Source organism: Asterias amurensis, chromosome 4 (genome assembly GCF_032118995.1).
Source record: "Asterias amurensis chromosome 4, ASM3211899v1".
NCBI classification, from domain to species: Eukaryota; Metazoa; Echinodermata; class Asteroidea; order Forcipulatida; family Asteriidae; genus Asterias; species Asterias amurensis.
In genome coordinates, this window is record NC_092651.1 from 22,273,185 (window position 1) to 22,285,776 (window position 12,592).

The 12,592-nt window shown below is 37.9% G+C and overlaps 1 protein-coding gene across 2 annotated transcripts in view; it reads right to left on the bottom strand.

Annotated features, from left to right (window-relative positions):
• The window catches only part of LOC139935686 (centriole and centriolar satellite protein OFD1-like), a 28,322-nt gene that overhangs the window by 14,771 nt on the left and 959 nt on the right, over window positions 1-12,592 (bottom strand). Inside the window, exons 2-15 of one of the 2 annotated variants that reach the window (XM_071930216.1) lie at window positions 12,161-12,272; window positions 10,919-11,134; window positions 10,061-10,129; window positions 9,408-9,438; window positions 9,009-9,110; window positions 7,936-8,075; window positions 7,170-7,259; window positions 6,489-6,572; window positions 5,795-5,901; window positions 5,038-5,157; window positions 4,199-4,272; window positions 3,132-3,223; window positions 1,200-1,345; window positions 806-849 (exon numbers count right to left, since the gene is read on the bottom strand). In XM_071930216.1, the coding sequence (XP_071786317.1) occupies window positions 806-849; window positions 1,200-1,345; window positions 3,132-3,223; window positions 4,199-4,272; window positions 5,038-5,157; window positions 5,795-5,901; window positions 6,489-6,572; window positions 7,170-7,259; window positions 7,936-8,075; window positions 9,009-9,110; window positions 9,408-9,438; window positions 10,061-10,129; window positions 10,919-11,134; window positions 12,161-12,262 (1,417 nt within the window). In that variant the 5' untranslated portion in view covers window positions 12,263-12,272. The remainder of the gene's footprint in view (window positions 1-805; window positions 850-1,199; window positions 1,346-3,131; window positions 3,224-4,198; window positions 4,273-5,037; window positions 5,158-5,794; window positions 5,902-6,488; window positions 6,573-7,169; window positions 7,260-7,935; window positions 8,076-9,008; window positions 9,111-9,407; window positions 9,439-10,060; window positions 10,130-10,918; window positions 11,135-12,160; window positions 12,273-12,592) is intronic. The other variant, XM_071930217.1, reaches the window with a different exon arrangement.

Consider the following 12,592-nt stretch of genomic DNA (forward strand, 5'->3'; position numbering starts at 1 on the left):
TCTTTTTTCCCGAGATGAAGTAAAATAACGTTAAATAACTAATGAGACACAGGAGTCTCATGAAATGAAAAACATCAAACTCAACTGAGAAACCTTTCATCTAAACGGGGAAAAAAAGTAATACGTGCTTATCAAGGCAAAATCTACCTTTTCTTTTTAAAAGACAATAAACACCTTTGGTAATTGTCTTCTCACTCGGTGTATTTCAACATTATGCACAAATTAACAAACCTGTGAAAATTTGAACTCAATTGGTCGTCAAAGTTGCGAGATAATAATAAAAAAACTCCCTTGTCACACGAAGTTGTGTGCTTTAAGGTGCTTGGTATGATTTACTGAGAAATAACTTTTTTTCTCAAAAACTACGTTACTTCAGAGGGAGCCGTTTCTCACAATGTTTTTTTATACTATCGACAGCTCCCCATTACTTGTTATCAAGGAAGTTTTTATGCTAACAATCACATGAGGCATTTTTTACTGGAATCTTGGAGGCAACCAACTGCAGTGCATACTGCAGGACCACTTTGGTAGCTCATTTAGTAACTTTCCAAACAATGTCTTACAATCCCCAAGAAAAATAGGTGAACCTTCAAATGTGAATGTCTTTCCTTCTTGGAGATTGCCTGGACCAGTTCGTCTGTAAATTGCCTCGTATGACATGGGCCTTGAATCGCTCAACAGTCTACATCCTATATAAATGTAGATCTATACAAAACAACTAACCTACATGTATGGACATTTTGGTAGTAAGGTGGTACTGGTCGTGTTTTTGAGATTTTGAAACAGATGAAACAGATGTACTTACGTGTTCGTTCTTTCTTCTGCTCATGAAGTAGCTCATTGAGTCTCCTGTAAAAATGAAAGCAAAAATCTCTTTAAGATTTTTTATTTTCTCAAAATTCCAAACCGAGATTTCATCCTTGGTTTTAGCCATGGACCCCAACTGTTGGGTTGTCTCACGGGCCAAGGTTTTATGATTCAGGGAGCATGATTATGGTAATTTCTCAAAAGAGAAAAACGAATTCAGTTGCTTTGTTTTTCTGGCTTTGTTAAGTCATGGTTTCTTTGTGCCAGCGATACTCTCAAAAACAAAATAGTTCCAGCAAACTCATGAAAATATTCCTGTCCAGGTGGAAGTGAAAAAAATGGAAAAGTGTCAGGGGGGAAGGTTGGAGACCAAGTATTCTGATGATCTGTACCTTTTATCCCTATCCAGATCATGTTTAAGTACAGCATTGTCTTCTTTGATTGACTGATAGTCAACCATATCCCTCAGTCGTTCCGTTAATACTTCATTCCTTTTACTGACAGCTACGGACTCAAACCTAGCCTGCTGGTATAAAACCTGAAGAAGAAAAAATATCTTCTTTAACCATTAATCATCATCATTCATTCATTTTTTCATTTTTTCATTCATTTTTATTAAAAAACCAACTGGCAGCACGAAGCTGAATAATGTGGCATTACAAGATAACTATATTGATAAAAATAGCACCACCGCGGGGTACAAAGGAACATTATATAAGAAGACGACAATAAGTAAAAATAAATATTAGATAAACCACTAAAAGACACTTAAAAAAATGCACAGGGTGTTGGGGGGAACCCTCTTATACACTGAAACCCCACTATGGAATAAACCAGCTAAAAAAGAGAAACCCTGGCAGTTAAAAACTGAACATATGACAAAAACAATGATAGCAAAAAAGGGAAAAACAAATTTGATAAAACAGTAAAGATTTACAAACAATTACAAGATGTGGGAGACCCTTATTTATGAGGGCATACTAAAGCATTGAAAATAAAATTTACAGCCCACAAGCACACCAATAATAATAATTACACCAATAGTAATAATAACAATAATAATAATAACAATAATAATAATAATAATAATAATAATAATAATAATAATAATAGTAATAAAACAGCACTTCTGGATCATAGATCCCTCGATGCACTGTGAAGAAAAAAAACAACCTATTTTTACAAAGAAACTACATAAAAAAAAGCAGGTCAGTTGTATACCAAGATTATAAATGTACTAAAACACTAACTAAAACACTAAAACTTACTGAAGAAAAAATGGCTCAAAGAGTAAGAACCACATTAATAAGACATGACTTATATCATCCAGAACGGTTGCCATGATTAGGGCTTCGGGGCAGGATTTATTTGTCCCTCATGCATGTTTCGTAACAACAACACACATTTCTTATACAACGCTCTATATCGCCTGAGGGCATCTCAAAGGGCTCATTAAATTTTCTACAAGGTTTACAAAGTGGATTTATGTTCGAAATGTAAGACCAATTTACTTACGTAGCACCAATGTAATGGTTTACAAGGTGCGTAGTGCACAACACGTTAAAATGTACACGCCAAGTACCACTGCCATGTTTCTGTCTACTGCCCTATCGCTAGATTACGTGCCATGCTTGGCGTGCTTTTTATTTTTTTACGCATTGCAGACACTGCATTACGCGTGATGAACACATTGATTTATGGCAATTAATTTGAAGGATTTGTACCCCAAGCATAGACGTCATCACTCTTTGCAAAGAGCCAAGATTCCAGTTGTTGCTTCCTACTAGTATTTAGGTTAGGGTTAGGGTTAGGATAAGGGATGCCTTGTTATTTACTTTAATTAAAAGAGTACGAGAGGCCATTATTTTTTTTTATTAAAGGAACTGGACGCCTTTGGTAATTGTCAAAGACAAGTATTCACGCTTGTTGTAAACATATGCATAAAATAACAAATCTGTGAAAAGATGGCATCAACTGGTTGTCGAAGTTGCAAGAGAATAGTGACATTTAAACATCTTTGTTGCACAAGTTGTGTGCTTTCAGATGCCAAATACAATGCTTCAGGTCTGAAGTCTTTTGATTATTCAAGCGACAAATTACCTCTTTCTCAAATACTACGTAACTTCAGAGGAGAGAGCGTTTTTCACAATGTTTTATACTATCAAACTCTCCATTGCTCATTACCAAGTAAGTTTTTAATGCTTAACAACTATTTTGAGTAATTATCAATAGTGTCTAGTGCCTTTTAAAAGTTACACAAATATTGAAAATCAATCTGGAAAAAAAAATTAAAAATAAATTTTGTAAAGAATTAATGAGTGTACCTCAAGCTCTGCAACTCTGCTCTTTCTTTCTTGTAACTCTTCTTTGAGACTACTCTGTAACTCACTCTCACGTTCTAAGTGACTTTTTCCCTCTGAAAAAATATTAACAAGTGCAATGATCCCATCATGGTTTTTGTTAAAAACAATTAACCTAGAGGTGCACATAAACAAGTGCAGCCGTGCAAACAAAATAAAGTAGGAACATCTGATTGAGAACAACGGCTGACCTACATGTACACATGAAATAGGCTTTAGCCGTGTTCGCACTGGATTAATATTTTGGGTAACTTAACCATGACGCTGGGTAACATTCCGATGGGTTAACTTTCCCACCGTCCGCACTTGGATTTATTTGACTCGGGTAAACTAACTGAGACCGTGGGTAAACTAACCGAGCTGGCCCCCTGCGTAACATTGAGTAGTTTGATAATCACGAAAATCGTATTCTTCCATGACAAAACATGTCAGCTTCTTCGGGTCACGGACGGATGGGAGATTTAACCGAGTCGTCGCGTTCGCATTGGACTTTCTGGCTCAGTTGAACTGACCTGGTCAATCTTCCTGGGCACTTTCGGCTCGGTTACACTACCCATTTGAGTCGGGTAAACTACCTGGGAGGAAAAATTCCTGGGCTGTTCGCATTGGACTTAAAATGGGTAAGTTACCCATTGGCTCGGTTAGTTTATCCAAATTAAGTCCAATGCGAACAGGGCTTTTGATAGACTTTTCAGGCTCTTTAGTCACGATGTTTCTGATCATGCCTGGCTGTCATGCAGGCTCATTGGTTTATTGGCCAAGACATCTGTTCTAAAATGCAGAAATTGTGGGTTCAAATTTGAGCAGTTTGTCAGATTCCCTCACATCCCCCCCCCCTCCCAACGCCATATGACTTAGAATGTGTCAACGCTTTTATATTGTCATGATTACACAATAAGTGAACAAACCGGTTTAACCATCACGTTGGCAACTGTATACAAATAAAATGTCCTCATTAATTTAAGAGCCTAATTCCAAACTCTATTTCCAATCTCTTTCTAAAAGTTTAAGAATGATAAAAAGATGTATACCTCTTAGTCTAGCCTCTCTTCTCTCAATGTCTTGTAACCTCTCGGAGAGTTTCACCTGTTGTTCTGCATCGTTTCTGCAACAGATTAAAACAAGAAAATGTAACTTTCATAATTCATCAGTCACGCCACAAACTGACATAATGGTGCACCACAGCCAAATTTTTTTTTATTTGTAAAAAACTCAGTTGAAGTTGAAATTTATCAAATTGCTGTTTTGGAAACCCTATTTTATAACAAGAGATTTACTAATGGAAATGAAACTGACTTCTTCATCAGTACAGAACTTTCAGAAATGTTATCAATCTTGCTACTGTTTTGATAAGTTGTTAAATCCTAAACACATTATGTCACATACGTCAATGCTAGTAGACGTTACCTACGGCTTAATGTCTCATCTGAAAAAGTTATATTAGCAAAGTATCTTACTCAAGGACACAAGTGCCTCAGACTCAAACCCACACTCAGCTGATCAGAAATACCAGGGGCCAATTTCATAGAGCTGCTTAAGCAAAAAAATTGCTTAAGCACGAAAATAGCTCACTTATTTTACACATGTTACTGGCCAAAATGTCATGCCATACACATTGCTTGTGATTGGTATTTAGCTGTTGTTTACTTAGCATAACAATTGAGGGGAGTCTTTGCCGGTAATCTGATTTTACTAGGCAAGGATTTTCTTGCTTAAGCAAAATTTTGTGCTTCAGCTCTATGACATTGGGCCCAGAGCTTGAGATTGGTGTTCTTAACCATTTGGCCATGACACATCACAAGTAGCAACTTGGACAACTTTTAATTTCAGTGACCAGCACAGACTACTCATCGATCTTATAACAACTTACTGTCTAATTTGTGTCTTGTATTTCTTCTCATACGTCTCTTCAATCGTCGCCAACGATGCCTCTCTAATCTTCAGACTTTCCTCAATATCTTTCCTCCGTCCTTCCTCAAGCATCATAGCTCTAAAAGAAATGAGTAAGTTCCGAGTTTTACAATAAATGAGCTAGATGTTTAGCCTTCGCTAGACTAGGGTCAAAACATCAGGCCATTAACTAGTTTTTGCATCGATACCATAGGTCATTTTGATTGGTAAGCAGTTTTTCTCAGAAAACAAAAAAGAAGAAAAAAAAACAACAACCAAATAACATGAAAGTTAAAAACAAACCACTAACCTTATATTTTTTTTTACTAGATTGAGGTTTGAACCTGTGACCTCCAAATTAACATGCACCTGATGCTGGTGCTTTCCCAACTAAGCTATCTGGGGTGGATTTCACAAAGAGTTAGGACTAGTCTTATCTCGAGTTAGGACGAGTTACTCATCCTAACTTAAGACTATCCATGCAATTTGTATGTCTCCTATTAGGACAAGTCCTAACTCTTTGTGAAATCGACCCCAGTCCCGATGATGGATAGCTCAGTTGATGGAGCACCAGGAACATTAATCCGAAAGTTGTAGGTACAAATGACATTTCGGAAGACTTACTTGTTCGCCCCCAAAATTTAATATAGTTTACCGTACAGTTCCCCCCAGTGATTTATTACCTGTTATTTAATTCAATTGTTAATTCTACCACTGTTTCCTATTTCTTTATTTACCTCTTGTTCAGATCAGCTTCTCGTTTCAACTCAGCTTCTTTCTTCTTCAACGTCTGCAACTCATCCAGAAGACTCTGTCTCTGAGAATACGTCTCTCGCTCCACCATCTGAAGAGAAAATCATCAGAGTAATACGCTTGTGATGTTTGTCACAGAACTCGGGAAAGTACTTGAGCAAAAAGTTCTTAGTCACGTCAGTGTAAGAGGGCGTGCGCTTAAATTATCCTTCTCGTTTTCGTTTTCGGGGCCTGTGTGACTGGGCCTTTAACCAGTTAACACCAGGACCCTTTAGCAGTTTTTCCCCCTTACAGCCCGACAGGATTATTTTAGTAAAATTGCTGCAATCATTTTTCTTCGAAATTACCGTTATTACAACTGAAGAAACCATGACTTTTAAAACATGGCCACGGAAACAAAAGGTTCAGTATGAAGCACCGAGATTTGTCGCTCTCTTTGAAGCACATTAAACAGCCAAAACCTTGACCGTAAGACATGACTGCCAATAAGGCCCATGGCTACGAACCAAGGCTGGAATCTCAGTCAACTCGAACCCCAGGACAATGGCAGAATTTCACATTTTTCCCCCACCACCATCTGTCCTGTTTGTTTGGGTGAAACAAAGGCCTGAAGGGTGGTGGTTGGAAAAACGGGTTAAATTCAGGTGAATTTTATCAAGTAATTCCCATCCCACTAACCTCCTGATGTTTTTGAAGTCTCTCTACAGTGCTTCTTTCTCTCTCTTGGAGTGCTTCTCCTTTGGCTTGATACGTCTTCTCCATCTAACATATTTATTATCAGACAATAAAATAATCTCAATGAACATTTGATAACCTTGTTTTGTAATGGAATTTGATGCATTGCATGGTGAAGTATCAATGTAAACTTGGTTTGTGGTAACATCATCCTGACGATGACGGGAGCAAGCTAGTCAAAACGTTGAGACCAATTCAAGAACTGACTCTGCGGTAGTGCAGTTAATTGCGATCCTATAAGCTAAAGTAGTAGTCCCAGCCAATTTCCTACACCTTCCGCCCTGGTAATAGGTATAAAGTACTGTAGGACAGTTCTTTTCAGAACTGAGAAGTCTCCCGAAACAATCCGATAAATCTACTCCACGATAGGAGAATAAAAAAAGACAGTTCTATAAGAACAAACTCTACCTGGCAAGTAGAAACACACATAGTATTACTGCAAACCAAATAATATATCATCTATTTTCTAGGTAGATTTATTTTCTAGGTAGAGGTTTTCCCAAGTGTGTTTAGAATGAGAGACCTTTGCACCTTTATATGTGAGCTTCATACACAAAAAAGTTGCTTTCTCTTATCTATTTCTATTAAGGTCTAATTGAATTGAAGAACTTGTTGATCACAAACCTCTTTTCTTTCCTTTGCCATTTCCCGTTGATATTTCTCTCGTTCTTGAAGCTCGATTCGTTTCCCCTCACTCTCCTTAAAGCGAATAATCTACAAAGAACATTCACAAAGTGAAAATGTAAAAAATAAAGACAGAAACAACTTCAAGCTGATCAATCTACAATAAATGGAAACAATTAGGGCTTTGTTTCTACTTCACTTGAATTTTATCCAGAGGAAAGTCTTGTTACTATTTCTGGTTTGATTGAAGGACAATTCTCACACCTTTTCATATTGGGTTGAACAATGACAAAATTGACTGTAATGGATTTGAACCTGTGACCACCAAACTAACATGCAAGCGCTCTACCACCTGAGCTATGCTGTCCTAATGTAGCCAGTCTGCCTATTTTATCAATATCTTCGTTCAGGATGCCAGTCAGAAGCCATTCAACCTGTTACTGCTGTAAAGCCACAGATTACACCCAGGGAAGCAGCAGAAGAGGGATCACCTTGAGGTCAGTTTCCTGTGTTGTTTATTACATCAGAAAATAGAATTAGCTGCTGCAAACTGCTAACCAACCAAAAGGATGTTTTGACCCAAGCAGAGTCTTCTCGAAGGGTAAATGACAACACAACAAACATCGACAGGTATGTAAGTGTAACAGAAGCAGTCAAATGGAAATACATGAATAGGGAGTGAGTGGCAGAAAGCACCAGAAAAGCAAGAACGTCAGGCCACTAACTATTTTTTATTTTTGTTTACTTGACAATGAAATTTACTCACTTCAGTTGTTACGTCCAGTTTGGCTTGAGCTTCCATCTTACGTTGTAGTGATAACAGTTTAGCTTGAAGACCGTGAGTAGTACCCTCATGATATCCATCCGCATTGTCAAATAGTTCATCTACCGCAGTTAGTTTCTTCTCTGTCAAAATCAATCACATTCAGCATGTATTACTCTTTGAAGCCCTTTTCACATTACTCTGTTCTCTGGGGTTGCCCCCCTGGGGAATAACAGCTTACCATTTCACACTATGGTTGCTTTACTATGCCAAAGGACCATACTGGGCATCCATTGGTCAAGCACATTGCAAATGCAGAGGTTGCCCAAAGAACCAATCTTGCCACCATTGAACACCTAGTTCACCACCGCAGCAAAGAGAGCACTAAATATGGTTTTATACTGCAGAGGCAAACCCCCTGGCACCTGGTTGGTCAAGATCTAGAGACTGCAAGAGGACATCTTGGGATCGTGCAACTGGCACCAAGCCAGGTTGATAGACTCTGGACCCTAGCTACAAACCGTGGACATAGGTGGCGTGTCATGGCCGAGCGGTTAAGAGCAGTTAAGAGCATCGGATTCAAGCTCTGGTGTTTGATCAGCAGAGTGTGGGTTCGAAAAATCGGTCGTGACACTTGCTACGTAAAATAGGGAAGGCAGTGCTTTCTGCTCTGCCGGCCAGACTTCAGATTGATGATACCCAAGCCAACATCCGTATGGACTGTAAAAGGGGTAACCCTGTTTCAGCCCTAGGAGTAGGTGGCAACGGCCTCTGGAAAAAAAAAAATTGTAGCCCACACCTTGAAGTGGCCTTCAGGCCTTGTGTGTCTGGCAAATTGCATAAAAAAAAAGAAAAAAAAAAGAAAAAGAAAAAAAGGAGATCAGCGCAGCGGACCCCAGCTGTCTATGCGGTATGAGAGTGAGTGAGTTGGTGAAAATATTTCATCATAATCAAAGTTACTTGTTTGAATGAGATTAACACAGAGGCATTTTGTGTCATCTTACTCTTTGATGGAATTAAGAATAATTATTATTATTTTATTTTTTTTAAATAAAATGCTAGATAATTTTGTTTACCAATAGAGTTGACATGTGATGGCGCATTATCAACTTGGATGCCAACATCATGTGATCGTCCTTGAGTAGAAATCAGCTCACACAAAAGCTGCCACAGAAGACCTGGCAAGAAAGACCATTAATAAAGAATGTTACTCAAGAAAATGAAGGATAAAAAATGGATTTCTCTTATAGCTCATACTGACATCCGAACATAAGTATCAGAAGAAAGACCACCGATATGGAAAGTTTCTCTAAAAACCAGACATATTTCCAAAATGTGTAAAATAAATAATAAATAAATACAAAAATTAACATGCGATTTTCTAATCAGACAAACAAAACACAAAGATTTGTAGTTTTTTAAAGTTTCACCACAGTTTTCAATGAGAAATTAAAAAGTATCATGTGCAGCATTACCTTTGGGTTGATATCCACGCATATTCTCAGTCTGCCAACAAAATTGGAAAAATAAAAAAAGATTACAAAATTTAGCATGCAATGTTTTATAGCACCAGAAAAAATCATGGTCGATTGAATGCTTCTTGTGATTCTTTTCATTGTCGAGTCATGTGTGTTGGTGAGTCAGCCACAAAACTGAGAACTCTCCACTTTCAGAATCAAATGTTGCTCAACTCCTTTTATTTTCTTATATTTACATGTGGAAGTGTCATGGCCGAGGGGTCACCAGAGTGGTGGTTTGAATCCCCAGCCGTGACACTTGGGTCCTTAAGCAAGACACTTAACCATTGCTTCATCCTTCGGATGGGACGTAAAGCCGTTGGTCCCATGTGTTGTGTAACGCATGTAAAAGAACCCAGTGCACTTATCGAAAAGAGAAGGGGATCGCCCCGGTGTTCCTGGCTGTGGCTGCTGTATGCGCAGTAGCATCTTGTAAACCAATACATGGTGTGCTAAGGATTAGGTCTCATAATTGCAAAATCTTCGTCCCATTCGATCCACTTGCAGTTAAAATAATTAGCGCTTTGTATCCTTTGGAAAAGGCGCGTTATAAATACGTTTATTATTATTATTATTATTATTTATTATTATTATTTGCTATGGAAACTTACCACATTTCTAAATAACTTGGATTCTGGATAAATTCCCAACATCTGAAGTAACTCTCTGACAGTAAACATCTGAAAGAAGAGAATTGGTTTCAGTTACAGCAAAAATGTTCAATTCGTGTATAAATCTTCATCAACACATTTTAAATTGTATTTGGCCAGTGGAAGTCAAGTTTCTATGTTTTTAACGTGGACAAATAAATAAATCTAATCTAATCTAAATAAACCTCTACAAGTTTCCCCAAATTGTAAGTGTTATTCTGTGTCTAATGCAAATGCATGTCTTTAGGGACCATTGCCTACAAGCTCTGCTTCTAAAATGGATTCCTCTGCTGTATCATATTTATTTTCATCTTGATATATCTTTACTGTATTGTATTCTTTAAACTGATCGCTCTTGAGTGATAATGTCTTTTATTTGTTGATACTGTGGAAAATAAAATGAACCTTGAACCTTGACTGGGAACAAAACTTTATTCTGACCACACCCAAACATGCCTGTGGTGCACTAAACCACTTGGCCTCAAGCATGACAAGTCCTGCCACACTTCAAATGACCTCTGAATTGAATGAACCTTAGGTAACTACAGTGAAAACTGTAACACTACAGACGGCTAGACCGCCGGTATAGGCAATCGCCAGTGAGTTCAACAAACTGTGTGAAGAAACTTCCTTTGTATTGTATTGTATTGTATTGTTGTGCATGATCTAGCAGACCAAATGCCGAGTTCAGTGAGTGAGCACTGAATAAGTCGACTCTTGGAGATTGAATAAATCAGTCTGTTTATATTGAATTGTTTATTTCCTGTCTGTGTTTGGCTGCAGAGCAAGCAAGGACCCGTTGGCAGTACATTACAATACCTTATCTTTAGATGTTTCACTTTCGGGTAAAAACACAGCCAGACTGTACTCATATTGACAGCGTCTGAGATGGTCAGCTACTAGACTATTAGACGCTCGTTGCATCAACGATCCTTCCTCATCTTTTGGTGAATCTGATGCTAAGGCAGATGATGGTGGTTTTTGGCTCAGACTGGAGAACCGGAGTTGACTCACAAGCTGTGTCCTCAGTTGAGACTAAAAAATAATGGAAGAAATAATTGTTGGGCTCAGTTTCTATGTAAACAACAGCAATTTGTCAAATGTGAAAATTCCTGAAATTGGCTTACAGGCCTTGGTCCCCCCCCCCCCACTTATTCTCAAAATGGAACCTCCCAGACATTCACATTCAATCTTGGGGTTTTAGGACTACAGACTCTGTGCATCACCAGAAATACAAAACTACAGGTTTGGATACAGTGTGGACTATCTCTTTCTCCCTTTAGTGACTTATTTCCTTCTTTAAACAATTTTGCGAAAATCCTCTGAAAAATCACAATTTGCCTGAGCAGGGCTTGAACTTGGGGGAAAAATCCTCCTGCAGGGCTTTGTAGCTCAAAACTTTAACTGGACCAGAGAAATTGTTATGAGACTGGATTCAAGATGAGAGCACTATCTACACAGTTTCACATTAGAGCAGTTTTTGGAAAAAGCACTTAAAGGATTTGGGTACCTTTTCAAAATGTCCATAGATTTACATTAAACTTACAGGGTTTGAAGATAATGATAGTGGAAAGCATCCTTCAAATATAACTTACTGAGGTACTGTAGTGTTTGAGAAATGAGTAAAACAATGTCATGAAAATACGTTTGTAATGCTTAAAATAATTTTCGTCTCATGAGACAAAAATTATTTTCATGACATTGTTTTACTCATTTCCCCCAAACTACAGCACCTCAGCACGTAATATTTTCAGGGAAGCTTTCTACTATCATTATCTTCAAACTGTGTAAGTTTAGTGTAAGTCTGTGGACATTGTGTTTTTTGTCCTACAAAAGTTACACACACCCTTTAATAAAAAACAAATCTCATTTATCTTTAACTGGGTACTAGTAATACATTAATTATTGAAAAACACAAGACCATCAGACTTGTACTGTCGTTGTTGCATGGTCAGAAGTTTACTTTTCTGATGCCGTCCCATATACCGAGCCCTGCTGAACAACGAAAGGAGAACTTCAAATACTGATAGATTGAATAATTGATGAGTTTGTTTTCGATACCTTGAGGGAGTCCACCAGACCTTTTTGTCGGAATGAATGATACAATTTGGCTTTCAATTCATCGGCCGTCATACTGCTTCGTTCCTCTTGAAGCTCAGCCATCGCTCACTGCCTGCAAAAAATGGATGAACTTACAATGAAAATAAGAAGCTGCAGTAGGGCATACACAAAAATTATATAAAACAAATTAGACCCAGTAACTGGGGTGCTGTACTCCATTTTTTTTTTTTTTCATTATCGGTCATACCTTTTTTTCTTCTTCAAAGATTTGACATTGTCAGTCATATTATTAGTACTATCGATAGGCCTAATGACAAAAGTTCGAAAAAAGGAGTTGACAACACCCCAGTTACTGGGTCTAAGAAAATATCAATGTTGTTGCCATCATGGCCATGGTCTCAGTTGCCCTTGGGAAGAATTTTGGTGTCCTGC